This window comes from Chaetodon trifascialis, chromosome 22, assembly GCF_039877785.1.
Source record: "Chaetodon trifascialis isolate fChaTrf1 chromosome 22, fChaTrf1.hap1, whole genome shotgun sequence".
Classification (NCBI taxonomy): domain Eukaryota; kingdom Metazoa; phylum Chordata; class Actinopteri; order Chaetodontiformes; family Chaetodontidae; genus Chaetodon; species Chaetodon trifascialis.
This window is the reverse complement of record NC_092077.1, coordinates 11,070,624-11,098,370: the sequence shown is the minus strand read 5'-3', so window position 1 is coordinate 11,098,370 and position 27,747 is coordinate 11,070,624. Positions and strand designations below refer to the sequence as shown.

At 43.3% G+C, this 27,747-nt stretch overlaps 1 protein-coding gene across 10 annotated transcripts in view; it reads right to left on the bottom strand.

Moving 5' to 3' along the window:
• grm8a (glutamate receptor, metabotropic 8a) overlaps nt 1–27,335 on the bottom strand; it is a 541,588-nt gene extending 514,253 nt beyond the window's left edge. For 5 of the 10 annotated variants that reach the window (XR_011603508.1, XR_011603507.1, XM_070991754.1 and 2 more), the window contains exons 1-2: nt 27,177–27,307; nt 21,303–22,126 (exon numbers count right to left, since the gene is read on the bottom strand). Coding sequence is in view for 8 of the 10 variants with exons in the window: in XM_070991754.1 (XP_070847855.1) it covers nt 21,303–21,845 (543 nt within the window). In the remaining 2 variants the exon portion in view is untranslated. Of the gene's footprint in view, nt 1–21,302; nt 22,127–26,641; nt 27,058–27,176 lie in introns of those variants that run through there. The other 5 variants (XM_070991750.1, XM_070991756.1, XM_070991757.1 and 2 more) reach the window with 5 other exon arrangements.
• Between the last annotated feature and the right edge of the window lie 412 nt (nt 27,336–27,747).

Here is a 27,747-nt window from a genome sequence, read left to right as displayed (position 1 = left end):
ACCAGCAGTAGCGTGAATCTAATTCCCATTTCCACAATGGCACCTCCAACTGAGGAACAGCTGCTCTTTCACTTTGTCACTCCCTCTCTGACACACACACAGATACAGGAAAGCACTTAAATATATTTCCACCGCAACCTATTCAAACATCCTCACTCACGTAAAGTACATTGTTCAATAACACGTACAGATAAAAAGCACCTACAGTCCCAATACACACACATTCTCTTGTATGCACGCCTAGATAATGTCCGTAAATCTGATACAAAGCTGCATTAATCTATTTTGGACTATAAAGTGGGAATGAAAATCACCAGACAGTCACAACATCACCACCGCAAGGTCTTAAGGCTGTAGGCTGACTATTGCCCACTTTTACATCAAATGAATGAGAGGCAACACTGGCTCTCATTTGCAGTCGTGTTTCTGGGCACATGATTGATTAAAACCCAATACTCACTCTCCCTTCCCACCCCTTTGGTCTTCACCCACTGCTGAGGGAAAATATGTCTGTCTTGCTTGCCAGATGTTTGACTGTGTTCATTAGTTTGGTGCTGTGGTTGCTCTGTTCAGTTGGAAAACATTTGTGCATTTCATTATAAATTACTTAGTAATTTGTTGATGGATGGATAAGTCTCTGCCTGGTCTAAACATGATCTATTTTGTGTCTGTTATGGTACATATTTTAAAAAAATGCACATGTACTCCTCCAACACCTTTGTTTTTGTTTGTCTACCTATGCACAGTAAATCTCCCCACTTTCTCCTTGTTTCCTCCTGTGCTAAACAGGACACATGATACAGTTCGCAGTAACACCCTGTTGTTTACAACGACCACGTGGTTTGAAACTATTAAAACCAACTCTTATCTAAGGCATAATGGGCTTAATCCATTAGTCGTGCAACAGACGTACGGATCCATGTGCACAGGCAGGCCTTTAACGCAGCTGCACTTATCATCCTGGAACAACTATCCCTGAGTTAGACTATAGGAGTAAAGAGGTGCGTCCATTACGAGGAGATGAAAAGATGCACAGCTTGGCAAGACAGTTCAAGCTTTCGCCTTCAAAGCACTGTGGCATAGGGATGACAAGTTAAAGGAAGGATTTACCTGTTGACTGTCACAGCACAGCCACAACACTCGATGCACATTGTTTTTCTAGATTGCTAAGCCTTTTTTAACTTGTCTATGCTTTCTTTACAAACACCACAGCTGACAGAAACAGGTAAAAGAACAAAGAAAGTAGATGCTAACATTTCCTGCAGCCTACATAGGCTCGACGTGATGCATGTTAGCAACAACTGGTCATTCTAATGGCTCAACAAAGCTTCAAAGGGACTCAAACTTAAAACAAAAATGTTGTTCTTCAGCAGCAGACGTGTCCAGTAGAATGCATGCAACAAATTTAGCGATATCTCCTGAAAATGAAGCTACTGGTAATGGACTAGTGAGCTGTTCTGAGACATACACACTATCTTAAGGATCACTTTTCATTAGTTGCTTTTGAAAAATCCAATACATAAGAAGTTTTATATTAAAAATCATTTATTTTATTTGAAAGGTCAATGTCTCCCCAAGCATGAAATATCAAGGGTGAAAAATAATAAAACAGTCCAGTTATGAAACGGACTCAAAACAACTGACTAAATACATGAGCCTCAAAGCAGGAAAAAGACATGCCAACATGTCCAAAATGAAGCAAAACACCACCACACCAACCCCGAACAAAGCTTTTTAAAACATCGACTCCCCTTTAGCTAGCCAACTGAGCCCCAATGGGACACACAAGAGTTCAGAGCGTGTCTGTGTCCTTTGAAGACCAGCTTTTATTTCTTCTCCACCCTCTTAGCAGTTTTAAATAGGAGACTTAAGCTGACATTGAGCGGTACCTTGAAATCCAAAAGCCCGAATTTCTTTTCGTCTTTAGGTTATTCCTGTTCTTGAATTGAGCTTTCTTGATGTGTTGATTCATGTGTTTGTTACAATTTTTTACACCCTGTTTTGAAATATTTAGGCATGCTACCGACATAAGTAGATCTCTTCTCACCCTAAAAAAACATCATGTTTGGTTGACAACGTTCATGACAGTGACACAGATGTGTGGTGGCAGAAAACGCACTAAAATATACCAGACGTGATGTTTTTATTCTATCTTTCTCTAAAGTTTAACTATTACCTTCAACTTCTTGAACTTTATCCATGGAACCCTTTCATTCAGCTGTGTTTGTCTACGTACTTTATCCCTGAGCACATGGCAGCAACTGTCCTTATCCTTATAGTCCTTATCTAGCAAGATAACACTGAACATTTAACCTTGACCGAATTAATGAGTTTATGGCTCCTGAGTAGGAAGTGTTCATCTTTTCTTTGGTTCCTAAAAGTCTGAGTTCCTTCAGTCCTGAGCTGCAGTATTAAAAAGGCAAGCTAAGTACAAGGCACATTTTTTGTAATTTTGGTTTAGATTACAGAGTAAACCATTAAACAACAATCCTTGTGAAGATTCTGGACTGGGAAAAAAAACATCTCCTAACCACTACAAAACAGCAACAGCGCAAGTGAGTCTGTGCGGTGTGTCTCTCTGCCTGTGTGTGGATCCCAAAGACTACATGTGCACCTGTGTGTGTGTGCACAAAACTCATTTTTCCATGCATGAACCTTGGCAGGTGTCCAGCTACACTTGGATGGAGCTCAGTGAAAGAAGGGAAAGACCTGTCTTGTCTTAAATCCCCTCTGAGGCGGCGAGTGAAACGCGCTCAGAGAGTTTTATGTATTGTTGCGGAACAGTTTTTATGGAGTTAAGCAGTGGTAAGCACCCCCAAAGGTTTTCTCAATCGCCTCGCCAACAGGTATTATGGTACCCAAGCTTAGGTTCACTGGCAGACCATCAGAGGAGAAGTTATGTTTGCAGAGGATTAGGCAATTACTATTAGACTAAATCATGTTTACAACATTAAAAGTGGTAGAGCAAAACACTCAGTAAATTACATAAAGAATCTCTTTCTCCAGGTACAAGTTGGACGGAAATTTAACTATTAGCAAAGAATATGTTCAATTCCAACTGCATAAATGCAAACTGAATGGTGCAATGGATCAAAGAATAAATCTGATATTTCAGATAAAGTTTTTAGGTATCAAGTATTTCTTTATATCAACATCTTCGTTAGAGTAAATCCATGGTATATTGTTTTTGTGGGACATAAATATCACACGAAAAAAACCCTCTATATAACCTTTTGGCATCACTCATCAGGACTTGTCAGGAGCCTAACAGTAGGTTCAAACTAATAAACAGGACCAGTTCACCCAAAGCATATCAAAAAAAAAAAAAGCAAGCTCGAATAGCTTCACATTTTGTTAAACACAGTCCAATTTCACTTTCATCACATTATATGAAAATATCCTAAATACTGGCTCAATATAGAAAATATTAATGTGGTATAAAATATTGTTTTCTCCATTTTGTCACAGCAGCATAAAGTTACTCTACCAAAAAAAAAAAAAAAAAAAAGAGTTAGCAGAAAGTTAGCAAAAAATACCTAAAAGGCATGCAACTAAAATAGCTTGCAGGGTCTATTTTGATATTTATGACTAAGTAGTTGATGACGTGGCAATCTGTATTTTGGACTTCAAAGCATTGAAGTAAAAGCTTCCAAGGAGAGTGTGCAAACAACAGGACTCCACCAGCAGGGATTCCAGGAGGGGGGCCTGTGACTTGGGAAAATCTATTAAGGTAGTGAAGTAACTATTGAACATACTGTTTGGCTTCAGAAGAATTCGGTCATGCTGCTTGAAATGTTTGGAGCAATTTAATGGTCACGTTTTGCCCTTTTTGGACCTTTGAAGAACACATTCCCACCATCATGCAATTTTAATCGCATGTGACAACAAATAACGGGGACTTGTTTGAGTCTTTGGAACTGGCTTAGTGTTTAGTTTGCTCCAAAAATAAAAAAAAAACTTCTGTTGGCTCAATACAATACTTCTTTACTCATGTAAAAGATAAGAGAACACAGGTAGGGTGAGCAGACTGAGAGCAACAAAAGTAACTTGTGTGTGTAAAAGAGAAGGAAAGCAGGTGTTTAGCAGGGAGTCGTTGCTGTGAATGATGCCCTTTGAAGGTCAAGGCTGACTAAAGGAGAGGCTGAAGCACAACAAGGGTTTGAAATGAGCAACAGGGGGGTGTCAGCACCGCAGTGGTTTCAAGAGTGAGCTTGTGATCAAAATGTCACCGGTGCAAAGTTTTACAGCAGCTGGTAGCATGCGATTTGAAAGGACACGATGTCACATAATATCAGAGAGCGAAACAGTCAGCGAAAGTCAGATCTTCTCTTATATGCATGTGCACATGAAAACACAACAAATCCTCAGCGTTAAAATGTCTTTCTCACATTTCTACAGCATGGCCTGAATATCAGAAAATGGATTTAAGTTCATTTAAAGGCAAAGTAATTAATGATGATATTGATATTTGTCCACTACAGTGATGAAGATGCTTGAGGAAAAGTCAGAGGATCAATAAAGTCGTCAGGGTTCATCCTGAAGGGACCTTAAATAACTGCAGCAAATTTCAAAAGCAATCCATCCAATAGATATTCCACTCAAAAATCACAAAGGTCAACCTCATGGTGGCACTAGAGGAAAGTTCAAGGGATTGCCAAAGTCAGTAGGATTCGTTATCTGGGGAACGTGAATGTCTCTTCCAAACTTCACGGTAATTTGCCCAACAGTTGCTGAGATATTCTAGTCAGGGCCAAAGTGGTGGAAGGAAATTCTTTGGAGAAAACTCAGCTTAATTAACACTAGGCTTATTGGCAGATCAGCAGTGCTTTTTAGATGCAAATGCTGTTGATTGGGTGACAGCACTTAATAACAGGTGTGATAACTGTGTATTAACAGGGTGTGATTGTTGGCGAGTTCATAAACAGGAGTCCAGCCGACTCATGTACACATACGGGCGAAAGCACACATGCATCACCTAATTTAGAGGTGTCACTATTTTACAGCGTAATTTCCAAATTGGTGTTTTATGTATTTTTTAATAATATTATCACTTATTTATTGCTAGACCTGAGCCAACCTAATGGAAGCTGTTTGTGTCTTGCAATTTAATGCTGCTTCTCTGTCTGAAAAGTTACTATGCTTCTGTACTCATGCAGCCACTGATCAGCATCTGAATTCCCGTCCTTTCCTCCTCCCTCTTCATACTTGCCTCTCTCCACCCCTCCTTTTATCTGCTTTCCTCTCCCCTCCACATACAGCCCACAGTGAACTAACAGCGTAAATTATAATTAATTACATAAGGTCATATGAAGCAGCTAAATGCTCTCCTGGCACGATCATTTTTTAAATTTGATTTATAATCGCCGTTGTGAGATTCCGCACATCAATAGTTGACACTAGGGATGGTTGCCTCCACTTTATGTGTCTTTGTTTGGATATTAAGCTCTTAAGCTTATCCAATTCAAATTAGAAAACAAATAGAAAAAGCAGCAGCTTTTGTGTTTGTTATTTTTGCTCATGTTTCCCTACAGACAGCTGACAGGAGGCATACTTACGGACCTTTAATATTTGCACTGTCAAATAATCAATCATGTAAATCGTTGATTAATCACCGGCTCAACATTCAGCAATTAGGACCATAAAAGGGACTTACGAAAGTGGAACGACTGGAAGACATTTTGGAGTGGCCACTTTCAGCTCCGTGTGTTCGTCTCTCTGAACTCCCCAACCGACGAGAGGAAACACATCAAAGCTTTTCTAAATGTCATCTTAATTATCACAGACGTCGTGCTGAAATATCAAAAACATACCAAAATACCAAAGCCTCAAGGTTTCTCTCATCATGTAACCCCTCAAATTTGTCTTCAGCACTCAAAGCCGTATCAGAACTGGAGAGGAGTTAACAGCAAGCCAGGCTCTGTGTGTGTGTGTTCCAAGACTATCTGCAATAATATACAGCACGCTAGCACAGTAATGGCTTTCTTAAAGCATTGCTTTGACACAGCTACCAGTACTACTACAGCTACTGGGATTATTCTTAGTACTGATACTAGTATAGGTTTATTGCTGGTACTATACTGCTCCTGCTTTGGTATGAAACTCTTCTTTTAAGCTGTGTGAACGAGAAGCACAAACATTGAGGAAAATATTAACTTCACAAAGTATCTGTAAAGTATGCTAAAGTGCCACTTAATCTGCTTGATCAGACCTTGTCTCTGGACTGTGTGACAAACCGTGATTGACTGAAACTCTCGGAAGTTTTGTTTTTGCTCGCACAGCATGGCACAGGCCTTCACAGATGGAGTGTGAGCAACAAACTTGCCCAGCCTTGGACTTGTACGGAAAAAATATCATGTGAAGCAGCAACAAGTCTGTGCTTGCTATTCGCTGCACAGCACACTATACGTGTGATGCCAATTTATAGTGTTGTGTGTATTGAGAATTATTATACCCCATATAGCCGACTCAAATTATCCCACAATGCATTGTGAAAGCACTGTGCAACTGATGCTGGTACACATGCACAGCTTGCTGGGACCCTTAATGTAACAGAGCCAACATTAATGTTAAGAGTTACAGCTGTGATTTTGTGAGTGAATACGGTCTTTTCCCCACATACTCCCTTCCAAACTCAATCTCAACGGAGATGGAATCACCAGACTACCAACTAAGACATTGTTTTCTCATGTTGTGCAAGGTTAGTTTACATCACTGCTCATAAACAATGAGAGCAACAGGCGTATATTTTGAATTATGATTCAAAAACAGACCAAAAAATTGATTTTTATGCAAACTATGCACACGAATAGGATTAGCTGGTTTAAAAATGTACCGATTGTGCATTTAAAACTGAAAAGAGGCACAAATAGTTCACTCACAAATAAAAAGGAATCTGCTGTAGCTGCATCTAGACAGCTGTGGATGCACCCTACAAAGCATGAACTGTTAGAGAGGGAATAACAGGGTAAATGTGTGCACGATTGGGCACAGAGTGTAATAATTCAGCTACAAAACTGCTGGTTTGTGCTGCATGAGCTGTTTGGGAAAAAAAAATAAAAATTTTGAGGCTTTTTTGGATTTGTAAAAAGACAGCCACATGAATGCAGTGGGGATGGAGAAGACTGCAATGGAAGTGCAAGGGTTAACTCAAGTAGAACAATGACTGCATGACTTTTTATTCCAGGGTGATCTATGTCTTTGTACACATCTACTGCCACAGCACTGAACGTTGTTACAATATATTGTCGAAATGCAACCCTGATTCCAAAAAGTCAGTGTAAAAGAGTGTAAACATAAATAAAAACAAAATGAAATCATTTGGGCGGCCGTGGCTCGGGAGGTAGAGCGGTCCTCTGCCAATCAGGAGGTCAGCGGATCAATCCCCGGCCTTGGCAGTCCACATGCCGAAGTATCCTTGGGCGTGATACTGAACCACAAAACTACCCCTAATGCTGTGCCATCAGTGTGTGAATTCAAATAAGTCGCTTTGGATAAAGCGTCTGACAAATGACTAATTATAATTGCAATTTGCAGACACACTGTGTTTACTGACAACGGTATTACTATCGTAAATACTGTATATATTGCATATTAGTATTGTAAAACAAACATGACTATACATAAAATAATAGCAGGGTGTAACTAGTGCCACTGCACAGTTAAATGAATCACCTACCAGCACTATATCTGACCTCCCTCCGACTGTAGAGGCAGGGTTACAAATTGCTGGTGCTCTAATGGCTTCTGCAGGATTCGCGAATGATGAAACTGGCCCTTCACTGTGCATGGAAACACACGCATGCACGCCGTATTGCGGACACACAAACGCTTAAGCTACTTCAAATAAGAAAGAGAGAGAAAGCAATAAAGAAAAGGAATAGCCTGGTCAGAGATCTGCTCCATTATCTCATGGTGAGCACGTCAGCCACCCTCCAATGTCCATTACCAAGAAGAATATATATGTGTGTGTGTGTGTGTGTGTGTGTGTGTGTGTGTGTGTGTGTGTGTGTGTGTGTGTGTGTGTGTGTGTTTGGGAGGGAAAGAGAGCAGGATGCTAATCAACAGTCTAAAGTCTTAGCCACACCTGTCCTTCACTATCTCTGTCTCCCTTTTCCCTCCCCTTTCTCTTCACCTCTCCTTCCCTCGAGCACTACATTACCACAGCTACATGCATGAAAAAAGCCAATCATTTTGGGAGGTGGAAAAGAGAGAGATAGGGAGGCAGAGAGATGAAAAGGGTGAAAAAGTAGAAGAAAATGAAGAGAGAGAGTTGAGGACTGTGAAGAGTATTAAGTTTGGGGAGAAAAGAGGGAGCGAGGGATGGAAAAGAGAGAGATAGCGACAGAGGGAGGGGAAGGGGTGATGAAATAGCGAGACAGAGAAGAAAGGGAGCCCTGGAGAGGAAGAGGGAGAGATGAAGGGATGCAGGGTGTGGAGGTGAAGTTAGATCCAGGGGTGGAGAGAGATAAAATGAGGGCTTGATGGAGGGAGGTGAGAGGTCGCACTCTCCTCTCCTCTGTCAGAGCTGTGATTATTCCAAAATACACATCTCTCTTTCTCTGTGCCTCACTCTCATTCCATCCTTTTTCACTCTCCCGGCATGTTTTTTTTTTGTACTCAATGATCTCCCATCCCCTGTCATCTTTTATCCTCGTCTTTTGTTCTGTTTCATATCCTCTCTCTCTCCTCAGCATGTCCTCCCTCGCTCCATCCCTCTCTCTTTTCTCTCACTCATCCTCTATGCATAATTCAAGCGGAGATTCCAGCATGACGGGCGTGGCTATTAAAAATACATGGGGACGCTGCGCCGAGGCCGTTTAGTGCTGCCTTACCTCAGAGGAGGAGTGCCACCGGCTAGGGCAGCAAGGGCAGAAAGAGAGGAGTGAGTGAGAGAGAGCGGGGAGGAAAGAGGAGGATGAGGAGGAGGGGCGGTGAGATGAAGAAGCTGGAGCAAAAGAACAAAAGCCAGGAAGCATGAGGAATGAGAAAGAGGGGAAAGAAGGAGGGAAAAGAGCAGAGTGTAAAGATCGTAAAGGTACGGTCATATCACACTTTCATCGCCTTCCCTTCAGTTCAAGCATGTGGTTCTTGTTTCGCGATCTTCACCCACCTCTGGCGAACTCGCAGGTCAGAGCTCACCTTTGGTCAGCTTTGTGCTCATCTTTGCAGATGTGCGTGGTTTGGCAAGAGGAACACTGCTGCGCTCTGTTCGGATGTGGAGGAGTCCTCATTCAAGCATGTGCTGCAGCATTGTACTCAGACTGTTTACAGTTTGTGACAGCAATTTCAGTATTCATTCATTACCCACACTCGAACTGTAGCATCCCTGTGATACATAAAAACTCCGATCCAGCCATAACAATACAGTGTCACTTGCAAAGGAAAACCTAGACAGCTGACAACAATCCCAAAACTCAGTTAATACAGTACAAGCTCCTGCATGGAGTTCATATCACCTTCCGAAAAACAACAACACATATTGTCCAAAGTCAACCAACTTCTGGCTCTGTACACTAAATCAGTCCTTTTGGTCTGACTCATGAACAAGCCTTCCAAGATCCTCAGCGTCAGCATCCCTCTTGGTCCATCTGTCGCTCCAGTGGGTGATCTCTGCCCACTTCAAAAATCACGCAGCAGCTCAAAGCCATCATTTTAAATATTCTAACATTAACAGAAGAAGAACCATGAGATTCATCTTGAGAGACAATGCTAACTACCGGTTTACTCTGCTACCTGTGAACACTACAATTTAGAAAAATTCGCCACCATCACAAAATCTGACACTGAGATAACAATCTGTATTTAAACACTATCTTTCAGTTGTATTCAGATATGTTATACCTGCCGTGTTAAGAAGATAAGAAGATGAAATACAATCCAGGAGGTCCAGTTTGAGTGACATATCCATAAGTTTGAATTCTATCAGATACCAAAACACTGAGTAGTGGTCTATACTCTAATACTATGACACAGGAACTTAATTTTAACAACTGTGAGGTAAACAGAATTACACCGCTCAAGCTACATTAGGGTTTTGACGAAAACTGCAAAAACATTTAAATATGTATATTTGTGGAGAGGAGAGGAGAGGAGAGGAGAGGAGAGGAGAGACTGAAGGAGAGAGAGACTGCTCCAAGCAGGAAATTAATGTGGATTAAGGGGAAAAAAGAAAGAAATATTTTCTCTCTCTCTCTCTCTCCTCCTTGACCTCCAGCTTAGAGGGGGTAATTGGCAAATCCCTGCAAGTAATACTCTCTCTCTCTCTCTCTCTCTCTCTCTCTCTCTCTCTCTCTCTCTCTCTCTCTCTCTAGCAAATATACCAGCTCCATACACACCAACGCAAACCATTGTGACATAAATAAGCTCCCATTTCTCATTTTATTCTGTCAATCAATACATCAATTATAATCGATCACTTCAATTTGAATAGACAAACAGAGGGGATAGAAATACTTTAAGCAAGTGTGTGTGTGTGGGGGAGAGAGGAGAGAGAGAGAGAGAGAGAGAGAGAGAGAGAGAGAGAGAGAGAGAGAGAGAGAGAATGAGAGACATGAGAGAGTGTCAAATCCAGCATATGTCATGTTCTATATAAATCTCCAAAGGAGGACATCTATTTTAAACGCACACAAACAAGCATGCACACATCCTGTCAATGTCCCCTCAAAGATATTGCTTTCTGGAGGAGGACCCTGGCTTTCTGCTAATGTTCTTTCCATGTCTTCTCGCCTTTCTTTCATAAATAATACGCTGCTCCTATTAACACGGTCAGGAAAGACGACAGGAGATGGCGCCCAGACAAGAAAGCAGGAGCATAAGAAGAGAAATATAGATTGAGGCATGCCAAGAGCAGGAAAGCAGGGATGTGGAAACACCAAACACTTAACCTCTTTTCTCCTTCTTCCTCCCACCTGTTCTCTCTTATCTAATGTAACATCGCCGCAAGATGTAAAAACACCTCCCGCAACCCATCTTTATCCCTCGAGTCTTCCTCTGCTCTTTTACTGAACTCTTTTCCTCCAGCAATTACCATTTTACTGCCGTCCCTCTCCTTATCTATCACCTTTACTGCTCTACTTTTTTCTGTCCCATCACTTTTTACTGACCTCACCCTCCTCTTTCAAGAGAGGGAAAAGAAGCACTGGAAAAATAAACAAAAAGAAAAAAAGGATATGGATGAGAGCAAACAAGATAATGACACTACAGTAGAGTGAGTACAGATTAAGAGGTGAATCTGAATAATCAAGAGGAGAAAATATGAAAGAGAATAAAAAAAAACACACATCATTTTGTCTCCTCGCTCGTTTTATATCTGCTACTTTCACTGCCAAGCATCGTGAACCTTTTAAGTTGATGTTCCCTGCTCCATATCAAACACAAATATGATATTATCCATTAAGTTTTACCCCGAAACAGCAGCGGCTTTCCACCTCCCCAAAAAAATGGTCCACATCTCATCTTGAAAAGAATCCCATCCCGTCTTGAAGTCAAGTTTCCCCAAAGTCTCATTTTCTCTCCTTATCTGCCCTACTTTCACTCACATTTATTAAAGACACTATATATTGGAAAATGTTTGAAAATCTTTGAACTATTTGGGGTGTTCTTGTTTTAAGTTCCCGGAGTCTTCTACAGCCTCAACACTGGAAACACTGCTTGAAAGATAAGGCAGACTTAATGAAGCACTGGTGCTTCTTCCCTCCAAAATATTAAAAATGTATTCAAATGGAGGTCCATGTTTTTTTTCCATTTTTTCATGTCGAATTCATGTCTACGCCCCAGTAAAAGACTTGAGAAATTTATGAATCGTGTGTCATTCAATTTTAAAGAATTTCTACTTTTTGTTTCACACTGCAAATCGTAATTAAATCTCACTGCGTTTTCCTTATGTGGCGGCCAAACTTACTCAAGAGACGAGAACAGTTTGAACTTTAATGAACATTGTCTCCACCCATGTGGCTCCACAGCACAGTGCTAAACTTACCACCCAAGTGTTCATTCTGCCATTTATAGGAGCGACCATACACATACAAAGCAATAAGATCATTTAGCAACCACGCAGATCAACTACAGAGACATGAGCAATCACATTTGTGATAACAGAAAGCAAGAAGCAGCTGGCAGCACAGACTGATTTCTTGTTATTCCAATAATAACAAATGCTTCAAGAACCAGCAAGAACATTTGGTCTTTTCTAGCAGACACAACAGCAAGTCAGTAGGTAACAGATTCAACAGAATCTCTGTTTTTTCCATTTCAAACACCTACCATAGTAATTTTCAGGCTGCCACCGAATTTCACACCTGTATAGCTGCATAATCCCTTGTGTATGTGTGTGCATATGTGTCTGTGTGTGTGCCTGTTGAGGCTATTCTAACAGGACTGAAAGATGACCCAAATAGTTTTGTAAGATGTAACACACAGACTCGTGACTCAATCACCAGTTTGTGTTTTGAGATGCTGGCCGGTGGTCATTGTCATTGTCCAATGCTAAAATGGAATTTAAAAAAACTTACAATAAAACGCACGTAAACAGGCCTTCACACACCTGTCAGCTATGCACAGCTCTCACCAGGTCACCACTAAACCACAGGGGCCAGACTGGGGTCAGCTGTTGTTTTTCAGGGGTCACAGCGCAATGAGCAGCACAACAAGCGCTCATTTTATCAGTGATGTGGTTCAAAAGCGGAGTCAGACAGGTCATCGATGAAATGAGGTATAAAGTAGGATTAAGGGTCATTTTGCTGAGAGAGTTTACAAATTAGCAGTGCTCCATTGTGGTGGGAAACAACAAACCGAAATACAATGAGTAAACTTTGGGACAATATTTTGACAGCTATGTTCACATCAAAGAGAAGCGAGGCACACACACACACATCAGAAAAACTGTGTGTTTCTTATGCACCTTCTTAACATACATAAATATACACAGTATTAGTTAGTTTATCCTCTGAAAAAGACGTGCAACTCGAGATTATTTGTATTACCTACAGTACAGATTATTTTTTAGATGAACTGATTAACCAGGTCAGTCTATGAAATAGTTTCTGGAAAAAAAAAAAAAAGTGTTTTGTGCGACTAAAACGCAAAGATATTCAGTCTGCAATGATATCACACAGAGAAAAGCAGCAAATCTTCAAGCAGATATGATTTGGCATGTCTGGCCGATTAAGCTCAAAATTGTTATATCAAAATTTCTTTTCTGTTTTTTTCCCAGCCTAACTGCGATGCAGGTAAATATTAGTGAAAGACTTACACACTCTTCTCTCATTCTGGTAAGATAATACGTCTTTCTATAGCACAGATTAAACACAAAACTAAAATTAAGGACTTCTCACAGGCACAAATCGGGCATCAGCAGGTGACTGTACAACCTATAAAAGCAAAACCTGAGAAATTACAAAGCGTCCAAAGGCCCGCAGGCTCTGTGAATGTGTAGACGGCTGCGAGTAAACCTACAACACGGCAGCGCCAGTACACGCATGACCTCCACAACGTCAACAAATTACCGACACAGCAAGGAGTTAGCTAAACACACACAGACAGACACATAGAGACATGTAACAACCATGAAAGAAACCAGCTAGAAAGAGACTCACAGATAGCGTTAACTGAAAGACAGCCAGAAAGAGAGTGTAGTTTTTTTAACCTACGATATTTGACGTCCAAGTCCATTCGCCTTTCTTTCACGGAGACGAAGTGGTTAATATCCATTATTCAGAAATGTCCAACGGTACCGCACTTGCTGCTGTTACAGTCATTTTGTTTGTTCCTCTCTAATTAGCCAACTTTATCGCTGCCAGCTAGCCTAACTGGTCTAAACAGGAACACACTCGCAAAGTTAGCTAGCTAGCGATGATTAGCAACGCCGGGACAACCGTTAGCTAACGTCAAACCTCCCTGTTAACGTTAGCTAGCTACATTTAGACTATGTTGATAACTTTCCAATATTTGTAGGACAGGTTTCACAATAACATTGCCCTTCAGAGTTCCTTTTCTGGAGACTTGTCCACTTATAGTTCCGCCGTGGCATGACACGTGAATCTAAACGTTTCATATTTTATTATTTCGTTCACCTTTACCTGGACTGCTCGTCAGTACATTCGAGACAATTATCTAAACTGTGAAGGTGCCATATCGCCTTTGGCCACACAGGCTGACTGACATTAACAGCAGTTACAACCTAGGGGGGCGCTGTTTCGCCCATTTGAGGCAACTCAAAGAACACCGAGGAAGAGAGACCCAAGACAGCAATATGAGGTGTGACTACTGCAACAAATAACATAAAATCTTTTAATTAAAATGACAGTTTTTTTATATAACGAGGGAGTCCAGGCTTTCGTTCCCACCCACATTTCACTTCCCTGACATAATCTACACTCAAACATGACTTAAATACAGATTTTTTTATTCACATGACAGCAACTTCTTACTTAAGAGAAGGCATTACGTTTGGTTCGTAAATTAACAAATATCTCATTTTGTGCTCTGAAAACCAGTTTCCATTCTGCGAGTTCTCCCTCAACCTCGTTTACTCTCCTTGTCAAGTTCATTTATTTAAAATGAGAGAATCCATTACTGCTGCATCATTCCAGTGCACATACACTGTCTTCCAAAGCAAATGGAGTGATCATGCATGCTGAAAACATTTCATCAGGGAACCAAAGTTACAGCATAAATTCATGTTGGAATGACAAGCTGAGTTTCATTCAAGTGTTTGAACCACGGTGCCCTCTTGTAGAATTAGGCACACTGTTTGCATGACGATTAAGCCTTTAATCAACACTGATACACAGCGAACATACAGAATAAATGGCACCAATCCATACAAACATTTTTAATTATCTACATTCTAGGGTTCTTGCTGTAGCACTTCCTCACAGCGGACATGTCGTTATGTGAAACAGAGGTGTGACTGGTCCCACTAATAACATGCATTCCATGTAAGAGTGCCAAGTCCTGGTATTGTGCACGCTGACTCACTGGCTCAGCGTCACACATAAATTACAATGGGTGTTGGCTGGGAGATCAGCACTGGGATCTCACAGAACCCCAGATCCCAACAGGGTTTTATGGAGTTTGCAAGTTAGGCGGTGTTCACATGGGTGTCCTTGCATGCAAAAGAATAAGATGCGTGGAGCAACAAAATAAGACCTAGAGTTGATCCCCATCCCCAGGCACGGCACGGCAAAAGACAGAGCCACTATAATGTTTTTATTGCAACTGTGCAATTCCTGCTATGACAAGTCAAAACAGTCTGCATGCTCCAGCTGATGTGTGTAGCTGTTGCCTGTGTGTGATGGCTTCACTTGTCCCTTATCTGAGCTTCTATTCAGCCACAAACCTGATGAAAAGAAGAGGAGAGATAGCATCTCATTCCTCTTTAATGCTCTTCACGCTGGTCCTCTCCATCCACGCACATGCAGATAATGCTCACAGACAGTCTCTATCCTTGTTACTCTTTCCATCTCTCTCACACACACGTTCAATTAATACCTTTCAGGAAACCCCCTCCACCCACCCACACATACACACACACTCTTTCATGGTCAAGTGGACACAAATAAATCCACACAACACGTACACAGTCAGCAGTTTTGTTAAACACGTCGCTAATGGCCTCTTGCTCCTCATCAGAGAACTTGATTAAACTTTAAATTACTTTCCTACAGTATTTCATCAAACGCTGAGAGCATACGTACATATGTGTTTACATGTTGTGATTGTGATCGTGTGTGCGTGAGGTGGAACAAAGAGCGCCAGCTTCACGGTTTAGTCTGCTCAACATATCAGATGAAAAAGTCAGCATTTCTTAATATTGCATTTCCGTGTCTGTGTTGTAAATTTAGAATACATTAATTGCTGTTATTGCTGTTTTTGTGCATCTATTGCACGTCTGTCTGCCACAGAAGAGGGTTCTCTCAAGGATTTTTCCCCATTTCAGTGAATTTTCGGCGTTCCCTTATCTGAATCGAGGGCCTAAAAATGCAAGAATAGAGGATGTCTGTGCTGTCCAGATTGCGAAGCCCTTTGATGCAAATTTTGAGCCGCACAGGTGTAAATAAAATTGACTTGACCTGACTCATCCAGGCAACGGTTTGACAAATCACAAACTATTTTTAAAATAATGCTCGGCTTCACATTGAAACATTTCAAGTCTCTTTAATACCTGGAAAAACTGTTCCTCCAGCTTTCCTGCTTGTCATTTCCAAGCCCCAGTTCAAAGGATTTGCGCTAATCAGCTGCAAACAAATCAAATTTAGTCCCAAGTTCGCGCGTTACATACGGCCCTCGTGAATGAATCATCTCCGCGCAACACTCAACAATTGAAAGTAACATATAAATTTAGAAGGGCAATTAAGTCTCTCTTCATTAACCACTTGGTCATTAAGTCTGCCTTCGTTAGTAGAGGTTGGATGGTCGCGTCCTGCTCGTCTGCAGCGACCGTGATATTTCGGTGGATTGGGAGTGAAGCAATGCACGCAGAACAAGGAATGATCAAATCGGCACAAAACCCGAGACCCACTCATGTCCTAATGAGATTTCCTGCTTGCTGCGCAGCGTGCTCTGTGGCTTCATTATCATCACCCTCTTAATGCATAATGCCTCCATGAAAGAAATCAACACCACATCATTACACTCTAGAGGATGCCACGGTCTCCCCTGCTCACTTTGTCTTTTTATCTTCCCTGTGTGTCTTCATCTCTGTGTCTTTTTTTTTTCTTCTGCACGTTTGTCCTTCTGTCTTTATTTCTGACCGTCTGTCTCCTGCCCCTTTCCTCGCAATGTCTCCTTCACACTCTTTCCCCTCTCGGCTGTCTTGCCCGTCATTATTTAATCAAACAGTCTGCAGGATTAGGACTACAGACCAAACTCTGCCTGACCTTGAGAATAATAGCAAATCTGTTAGGAATTGCGTCTGAATTGGCATCTGAATAAAATGACTGTTTCCTGTTAATTGCATTTTAATGCAGCTGTTGTCATCCTTGTGAAGCTGAACGCCAAATTGATTTGTAATTCAACGGGTGTTGCTGTGCCTGAAAAGGAGATTGTTCTACTAAGGCTTTTAAGTGCGCAAAAGCCCCCGCCTGCTGTACGATCCAAGGGTGTGAGCAAACATTTGCTCTCGTTAATTTGCTTAACAGCAGAAAGTGAGTGATTTTATTTTCACGTGCATGCAGAAAAGGGACTTTTATATATGTATCTTCTTCTGTAAAGAAATTCTTTTGGTGTCACGGGTGCCTCCTGGGAGTGGGGATGCTCATGTCACGCAACGTGTTGTGCAAAAAAATCCACCTCAAACAACAGAGACCGAGAGCAATGCTCAGGAAAGCAATCATGGCGATGGTAATACACAGGCAGATGAATATATCAGCGATATCACACCGTGCAGCAGTTAATTCCCCAGACGGATAGAGAGGAAAGGAGGATGCAGCTGAGTTATGGAAGCAATTGGAAGGCTCGTCTCAAGCTATTCTTCCTCATACATACATACATACATAGGACACACAAGTACATATGCATACTTTACCGAGATGCACCTGGAGTGACGGCACACACCCAAACACCGCGCACACCCGCTCGTGCACGAGTGGACGCGCTGTGTGTGAGGCAGTGTGGCAGAGCGTGGGAAAGGCTTCTGACCTTGGCCTTGAAACACACAACTTCATAAAACCCACCAGCAGAGACACAGATAATACGATGTCTTCTCAAATCGTGTGTGTGTGTTGTTTGTGTTCGTGTGTGTTTGAAAGCCTCAAGCAGAGAGCTGACGCTGATTGAATGAAGGGTTGAGATTCGAGTATGTGTGTGTGTGTCCATAACAGCGGTGCTTCCTAAATTCCCTGAGGCAAAGTCATTCAATTTGCTCTCACCAGGGGACAGCCTCCACTTATCAATTTATGAATTGAATTTCATTTTGGGCGTCCAGCACACAGCGTGCGAGTGTCACTGAATAAACGGGGTCTTTCTCTTCATTGTGTGATGAGTGAGGGCTTCCTGGTAACAGAGCAGACAAAGCCCCCCCACACACACACCCACATACACACACACACATGCTAACAGTCCATTAACGATAGCAGCGATGTGAAGGATGCTATCACCTCCTCACTCTTTCGAAGAAGTACAATTTGTCACGGTAGCCATAGTTAACCCCAACCTAACCGAACCACCTTTGTGGTTGAAGTGTTACTGGGTTTTCAAGGGGCAGATATTAGCAGGGAAAGCTCTGGCAGCGTTGTTTCAATGTGATCTGAGAGCTGACCAAAAGTGTCTAAGGTTCACCAATCCATAAGGCCGCAGTAATTACCAACCATGCTCAAACACAATCAATGTCCAAGGATGAGGCAGTTACAGTCTGAGGATGCATGGCCACAGAAAAACATAAAGACAAAACATGAGGACAAAAAAAAAACACTGCATGAGTGTTTTCATGAGAGGAGCAGCAAACTGGATGCGAGCTCAGGTCAGTGACAGAGAGGATGTCTCAGGCTCCAGATATGTGCCTTCCATGCTTAAGGTGCAATTTGAGAAACCCCAGAGCAGCACCTCTCCGCTCATCAATAGCATCCTCATTAATTCATTTCCCCACAGATGCAAGGAAGGAACAATGCACATCGAAAACAAAGCCTTGTATGAGCTGGAGAATTCACAAGACACCAGCCCAGCTGTTGTTCCACACATTCTTTACATGCTGAAATATTGATTAATTAAGGTTTACAGTACAGTTTTTAACAATATTTTATTTTTTGGGGTCATGATTAGCATGATCAGTATTACTAATACTGATACTTAATTTTGACTAGACTTTTCTTGCTGTACACACATTTTTTGGGGGCAATGGAGGGTTATTTCTGACATTTCGGGTGCAAAGCCAAGCTATATGACTTGTAACCCCTCATTTTCCTTTTGGAGAGAGGTAAAAATCATCTAGTGGTAATGCTATAATTACCTCCTGACCCCTTAAATATATTTGGCGACCCCTAGTTTTGATAACCTAACTGGTATCATGGCCGATCATACACATAATCCCTAATTTCTTGCCCTCTCAGACTCTGTTGTTGAACAAATATTCCCAGACCTCAGGCGTTGCTTTGGTGAGTATAATGTTGTCATAACCAATGTGGTCAAAACCAAGAAAATGCTTTAATAAACCGTAACTACTCTTTATTTCTATGATCAATGCATTCCCTTTTAATGTGCTGAAACTGCCAGTTCAGTGTGTTTAGATGACCCCCATTTGCTCTTTTTGTTCTTTTTATATGCTAAATTCTTGGGAATTTCCTTTGAAATGCTGCAACTGCCTGGTTTCCCCACGAGGATTAACAAAGTTTCATCTTATTATATCTTATGTCATCCCCTCTCTCCACTCTGTATCATCCCGCAGAGCTGAACCGGTTAAAGATAATCTTCAAAAGAGGAACCAGTAACAAAAGAAACACCAGCAACTTTTGTTTGACTTGATTTCTCTGTGTTTGTCAGCGTGCGGTCCCCTCGGCGGCTGAGCACGCTGGATGTGGAGTTTTTCACACAATCTGTTGTTTGAATCTCTTTTGTCTGCAGCTAGATTAAAAGACACACACACACACACACACACACACACACACACACACTCTCTCTCTCTCTCTCTCTCTCTCTCTCTCTCTCTCTCAGTGCCATGTTTGCTTTCTGGGCCCCTTGTGTTGAGTGGGCGACTCACTGTGACTGGCACTGTCAGATTAGCCCATTTAAAAAAGATATATGTTCACTGCAGTGTGTGTGTGTGTGTGTGTGTGTGTGTGTGTGTGTGTGTGTGTGTGTGTGTGTGTGTGTGTGTGTGTGTGCATCCTCCATACTATTTTCAGAATGTGATGCATGCTGCATTATTCATGTTAAGCCATGCAGAGAAAGATACAGTCTTGTGACATATAATACCACCGCCACAGGCCTCTGGTTGACATCATCACACACACACACACACACACACACACGCTCACTAAATACTTAAGACTCCCACACACACACACGCACACACCAAAACAATCACTTACCCAAACATACTGTTATGTATCGGTGGACAAGATTCACTCCCACTCGAACATATAATACACACACATGTAAACACGCGCACACACACTGCACTAAATCGCATTAGGCAAATGAGAGCGAGCCGATGTGGAGCCAGAAAGGCGTTCTGTTCGAGTGCTGTTGCTGTGACAGACTCTGGCATAAATCATGTTTAGTTGTTGTTGTTGTTTGTTTAATGTGCAAATCTTCCATTCAAAGCACGAGCTGGTTGTTAACAAGTTCCTTCAAAGGCACGCACACTTACGATTCCTTATGCTCACACGCACACATACACACACATACACACACACACACACACACACACACACACACACACACACACACAGTTGCTGAGACAGAGTGTAGGATAGATGTGGATGTGAAATGCCATGGGCGTCATTACTGGATTCATATTTCATAATCATACAGATATCCATCAGCTCTGTTCAGCTAATGATGACAACGGCAACACACACGCTCATAGGCACACTCGTGCAGACGCGCACAGCGAGATACGAGTATTCGCCGTCACAGATCTGAGAGCACCTGCAAGGACACAAGCATGAGCGGCACAAAGAGACGGACCACTGTCGCATGCATGCGCAAGAGCACTCTTAAAAGATGCTCAATTAGGCCCACACATGTACTCGAAAAAACACACTAACAAGAAGAGATGTCCTGTTGGGTCAAACACACACACACACACACACACACACACACGCAGCAGTGAATGAAGTGGCTGTTGACAGATTTCAGCAGTAATTGATACCCGTGTTTGGCAGCCATTTTTTATTTGGCTCAACCACAAGCCAGGAATGATCTAAGCTGTGGGACACACACACACACACACACACACACACACACACACACACACACACACACAAAGTCCTTACTCACAAGCATCACTTAACACATCTTGACACATCACACACACACACATCACACACACACACACACACACACACACACACACACATCTGAACACAGGGATAAAATGACACTTAAGGCTTCAAAAGGCAAACGCACAGGTTTAAAAAAGAAAAAAAAAGAAAAAGAATAAAGATCTCCCCTAGTCAGTGAAGGAAGAGGTGGCACTGCCGCCGCTGTTGGAAACTCCAGCAAGACTGACGGCATTTTAATTGGTTGTCATCATTGAACTTTATCTCACCGGCGATGATGAGTGAGGGGAAGGGTGGAAATGGCATACAGAGAAATGTTCACACAAAGAGAGGAGAAAGGAGGAGGTGAGAGGAGTTCAATCTTACCTTAAACAGGCGCAAAATGTTGGCCACCATGATGGACACCGAGCTGGCCGCAGCTCCAATCACCCCTACGATTTTATCCGGCTTGGTGAAGACTGGAGGGTCTCCGTTAGCACAGCGGACATCGGAGCCGTCCCTCTCTATTAAGGCCTGCACAAAAGTCAGGGACTGCTCCAGAGCGTATGTGTCCCTGGAGCAGGTATCCAAGATCCGGGCCCCCAGCGTGATGTTGGGCAGCAGCTCGGGGTCCTTGTTGATCAGGTCGATGGCAAACATCATGGCCTCCAAACGGTGGATTCCCTTTTCCTTTTTCAGCTCCCCGCAGGGCGTGCCACGGTCCCCCCGCGAGTGCACGGGAAATAATCCGCCGAGGATGATGTCCCCGTCCAGTCGGATGGAGTGGGCATACTCAGGTGCCGCCTGGGGGTCTACTGGGATCCGCTGAGGGGAGGTGACAGGAAGGAGCCAAGTGCAGGAAGTAGCCATGAGCAGGAAGATGACAGAGGGAGACGGCGAGTAGGACGTGGGGTTCCACTGTGGTTCCATGATCAGCGAATGATTACCAAACAGGAACCAAGGTGATTTTAAAGAGGGCTTTCAGATGGGTATTCCAAAACTGAGGATTTTTGGGAATATTAAAAAGTAGCACCTTCCTATTGGTCAAAAATGGAGGGGTAGAGGACCCCAGGGGTGGAGCTAGCCGAGCCCCATGAGCGAATCATATTCCAGAAGCGTGATAAAGACAGCGGTAGAGTAGAAACGTGGCGGCGACGCAGAAGCTCGGAAGTTCGGAGCCTGTAATCCACAAGTCACATCTTCATTGGAGCCTGTTGAAAAGAGACAGAGAGAGGATGTCTAAGCCCCAGTGTGAGGACAACGCCGAGCTGCTGCAGGGATGTACGGTCCACCTGACAAACATGTGTAGACCACTGACGGTCAGGGCGAAAAAATGCAGCCGAGCATACCAAAAACAAGTCACAAAGACACACATGCTCATTCGCCTGCACACTCAACATGAGCGCAGTCCTTCCAGCAGATCTGTCGAAATTTGCACAGCCATTCTATAACCGAGCACCCAAAGTATGTGAGTTTGTAATCACCTCTCCACACACACGCACGCACATTCATATCTCGCCATATTGATGAGCGGAGCAGCTGTTAAAACGACAGCAGAGAACCTGGGCGAGCTCCTCGGGCTGTTCGCGGGGAGGCGCGGACTACCTGCTGCAGCCGAGATGAGGAGGAGCGGGAGGAGGAAGAGCGGAGCGAGGAGAGGAGAGGAGGAGGAGGGAGGGAGGGAGACGAGGAGTCATGTGAGGCAGTGTGAGAGAAACAGAGACAGCAGTGAAAAGGCAGAGAGTGCTGCCCCGGAGCAAGTGAGATGCATCATTCAAACACCTGCTGTTTCTGCTGCAGCTAAATGAACACATTACATCCAGCACATCCTGCTGTGCGTGCACACACACACACACACACACACACACACACACACACACACACACACACACACACACACACAGAGCATGAAATCACAACAGGTAGACTTAATGTTGAATGTTTCTTTGCATTAACAGCGTTAAATGCTGATGTGCCACATCTGCTTGCACCCACTTCTGCAGGGAGGTGGCACCTCCGTCCCTGGTGGTAATTATGTCACGCTCCGCCCCCTGAGCTGCACGTGAAGCAGTCAGATCATTGAAAAGTGCTATCAGTTGGTTTTGGGCCAGAACTGAAAATTAGTTGACAAACTGGATGCTTCCTACAAGATATAAGCGCTAATATGCTTTCATTAGCTGAGGCCCTGGGGATTTATTTTCTCATTTTCCTCCTCTGATCCACAATCCCTGATTTTTATGTGTGGATGGAGGCTGTTCAGAATGAGATCCATAAATAAGTATCTGAAGGTGGGCTAATGGACATTTTCCCCTCACATTTTTCCTAAAATCTGTGGTTGATATTGCTTGTAAGGCATATACAGCTCTTAGCGCTGAGCTCTTAATAAAGATGTAATTCTCCTCGAAATTAAACTATGAATGAAGAATTACACCAGATATTGCATTGAGTTCAGCACCGTTCGGTGCTATTTGAGGATTGTTGGTCGACATTTATTTCATTACATCATTTCTACATATTCAGGCCATCGCTCCGAAACAAGACTTTTTATTATAGATGTCCTGCTTACCTCAATACACACAAGCTATTGAGGTGGCCTTTTCCACACAATTTAGCCTATTAATTAGCTTTGTAGTTCACTCCATTGCTTATCTGTCCTTAGAGAATAACTTCTCAACACAAATAGACTAATGAATGACATCCTCATGTTCAAACAATAGTTTGACTTTTTTGGGACATATCATTCGCTAGCCATTGGTTTGTGGACTGCCGTTTCAAGGCCTCAAATCTGGCGTTATTGCCATCACCATCTTGGTTTTTTGGAGCCAGTAATGACCAATATTTGGGTGGGAGGGCGGAGCTGGGGAGTATATGCATTGATCCACCTCTATCCCGACTGGATCTGACTGAGAGCCCAGTTACACGCTGTGGTAGTGACGTGAATCACAAGGTGGCCACGTCCTAACGTACACCCCGTTTTATCATCTATTGTACTCTAAATGGGACCATAATTCACTGTTTACTGAGGTAATGAATCGAGTGAGAAGCAGGGTCATTTTCCCATATGCTCACATACAATCTGGCTTCTTTTTGCAACCAGCTGAGCCCCCTGGTGGCCACTAGAAAGAAGGCACTTCATTGGCTTCACTTTTTGAACCTGGAAGCTCCATTGGCTTATTATACTCTGTATAGTTTGTGGTAATATAATCGTAACAATCACTAAACCACATTTAACTAAAGTGATGGTCACCTTAAGGCAGCACCTATATTAATGCCTCTCTCATATTGTACAAGACAGGGGGTCTTTATAGAGGCATTTTTGCTCCAGCGCCCCCTAGTAGGTCAATGCAGCCCTGCCTGTGTCAAGCTTCACGACATCCTGCTGATAAGTTTGAACTGTATTGTTTCTGCTGGCTTGGGATCAGACTGTCCAAGCGAAGGATCATTAAACCTTTACATTCTCGAAATATTCAGCAGATCTGCCTAATTTCCAGCACAAGAACCCCTAACAGGTTTCGGACTAAGAGTTTTCATCACAGCACGGGCCCTCACTCTCCATTTATAATTTGATTCTGTCCCAATTAATTCATCAGTTTTTCTCCACTCTAAATGGAATTAGGTCAAAGCCACTCATACACAGAGAAGCCCTCGCCATGATTTAAAACCTTGCTTTATGTAGGTTAGCCAGTCAATATTGTTTAGTCAACACATTTTCCTGAGATTCAGACTCCACTTGGCCACAGAAAGGGTCCACATAAGGTCTGGGTACACTTTTATTAAGACTTACTGAATACAATTAAACAATTAAGCCTAATTACAGTCTAATAGGAGCCACAGTTGGCAGAAATGGGATCTTTCCAAACAGGAGCCACCACGCAGACTTGCCCTAATGGACGTCTTTAACCCAGGAGGAGCACATTCATGATTCAAAAACAGTTACATGGATTCACGCTGTATGCGCATGCAGACGTCTGAAGGGGGGCAACAGATCAGGGCAACGTGCGAAGGTTTCCTGACTGAACCGAGGCCCTGAGGTGATTAAAAGCTTCATGTCTCATTGACGTCTATTGAGGATTATCACATTTCTGAGGAGGCGGAAAGCAGCCAGGTGCTCGCCTGTACGTTCACGTACGACACGCCTGATCTTAACAACCTGATCTCGGCTCTCACTCCCCTCCTGCACGCACCCACGAGAGTCCTTGCACTTCGCTTTGCAAAGGCTCAAAAGCCACATATCCCCCCCCCCCCCTCGCAGCAGATGTCTGGAAGAAGGAGCTTTCCTGCGCCGTGATGGCTGGTGGCTCAAAGATGAAGAGGGCTAAAACCCCGAGAGGCTGCGGCTGCCTCATCACTCTTTTTAATTTGCGCCCACGGCTGGCTCTCTCTGTGGCAGTTCCCCACTTCTCGCTCCGCTCTGCTTTTATTTCCTTTTCAGTTTCATTCCTTTCACTCTTCTCCACACCTGGCCTCCGCTCTCCACTCCTCCACCACCTCCCCCACATTCTTTATTTCTCCTCCACTTTTCTCCCATTCTTATTCACCCTCTTTCTTATACTCTCCCTCTCCCCTTTGTCACACCTCCTTCTGCAGGCCTCCTCCACTCCCTGGGGTCTGGGGAGCTTGCTGCTCTTTTCAGACCCCCCCCCCAACTAGGTGTTTCTTGGAGTATCCCATTCAGCAGCTGCAGTCTGTCACTCCCTCTGCCTCTCCATCACCTCCTTCCTCACCTCCTTTCCTCTCTCTCTACCTGGTCTCTACCCTTGCTCCAGTTTCAACCAACTCTCAGGCTGGCTTTCCAGCTGCATTCTTTCTATTATTTTAACAGGATTGTGGGCCAGAGAGGTACTCAAATAATCCTCCATGTTCTCCCACACACGCACAGACACACAATTCAGTGGGTTATGGGCTTACTTACTGCAATAAATAAATAAATATTCAGTGAAATGCATAGGTTTATGAGACATATCCAGCATTGTAGATGGCATCCATGCACTATATCAAAAACCTGTGTCCAAAACCAGGATATTTTCCTGTGGAAGTGGAAGTGGAAATGCTGTCGCCTCATTTTCTAAGCCACATTCTGACTGTTTCCACATAACGGATAAGCACATTAAAGTCCCAGCTTACATTGCTAAGAGTCCAGAGAGACAGCTCGCGCGTCATTTTTCCAAAAACCGTATGCTCCTGACGTGATTAATCCATGTGTCTCGAGATGAAACGCGGCGCACAGGTTCAGGACTGAGACTATGGGAGATCAAAGTCTATGGGTGTATGCTCATTATGCAGCCCTATAGGCTTCCCTCTGCACAGCAGCGGTGGTGTTCTGATTGCACCCTAATTAAGACAGTGCCATCCACAGTGAAAGCAGAGAAACACCACAGCGAGAGCAAATTATGGAGCTGACTTCACGCCTCTTGTTTATTCTTTCTTAATACTCTGTGCCCACGCAAGATTGAGTTACTGAGTGACCCATACCTCTTCCCATGCGCAGGTGAGACATCTACTCACCAAAGCACTATCCATAAATCCACGTGAAATGAAAATGATGAGTAAAGCCAATAAAACAGGGGGAATTGAGATGATAAAGAACGCAACTGCCCAGAATCCATCAGTATGGAGGAATGTGAGAGGGAAAACACCCACAGAACAACGACCAAAAAAAGAAGAAGAGGCAACAGCATTTTTGGAAAGAATGGTGAAAAGAAATGAGATGATGGTGTATGAGATACCTCAGGAAATCAAATCCATCCGACAGCGAGCGAAGGGTGAGAGGCGCCGTCTCCAGCCTCCTCCGCGGACTCCTTGGGGTCCCTGTCCGCCTCAGGCAACTTCCTTGCGGAGCTCAGCAGTTTTTTTTCCCTTCTCTCTAAAAAAAAATATCGCTTCTCCTGGAGTGAGATTTTTTTTTTCCACAACAGCAAACGTATTTAAAGACAATAAGAGCATCCGCAAGGCGAAGCCATGAAGATGGAAAAATATATATATACACACGAAGCCGATGGGTGTGTTTTAAAAGTGATCCGTCGTGACCAGAAGAGCTGATCTTACTGGTGAAAATGCAGTCATTAACCCCGCACTTGTTTGAGGTGACAACAGGAGAAGCTGCCTGTAATGAAGTCAATACCCAAGAATGAGCCTCAGATACAGAGAGAGAGAGAGAGAGAGAGAGAGAGAGAGAGAGAGAGCGAGAGAGAGAGAGAGAGCAAAGGAATTTATCATACGCGGATTCTGTCAGTCATGATCAATAACGTTGGTAAAACCCACCTGATTTCTTGCCACAGTCCCCTCTGAGCTTTACGCACTTTGCGCATAAACGCTTTAAAGGTGAAGTCCACTCGCGCCGCTCCACGGCCGCGCGCGCACGCTCCTCTCCGGCTCCTCTGGTCGTCGGTGCTGAAAGGGACAGCGCACGACTCCGCAGCCAAACGAAGCACAGCCCGCCCGACACACACACACACGCCGACACACACACTCTCGACATGAAACATATGCATGCCAGGCTCTGAGTCGCCTCAACCCGCCCGCACCAAATCAACGCCTAATTGCGCCACTGTCGTCCAGCAGAGTCCACCCATTCAATCAAGTTTATTACTGATCAATCGGATCGATAGTTTCCACAATAGAGGGCTTTGGTTATTTGAGCACATTAATAAGTCATCAAAATATGCTCACACAGGCGTTGCGCCGCGCACTCTTAATTGCCTGAACTTCAATCCATTTTTACTGCGCCCATTGATTCCCCTTCTTGTAAAACCATAGCGCCATGGCTCTTTGTGGTGAATGGAATTAAATAAATGAACCGCGTCCCATCTGCTGTGTAATAACAATTTGATAA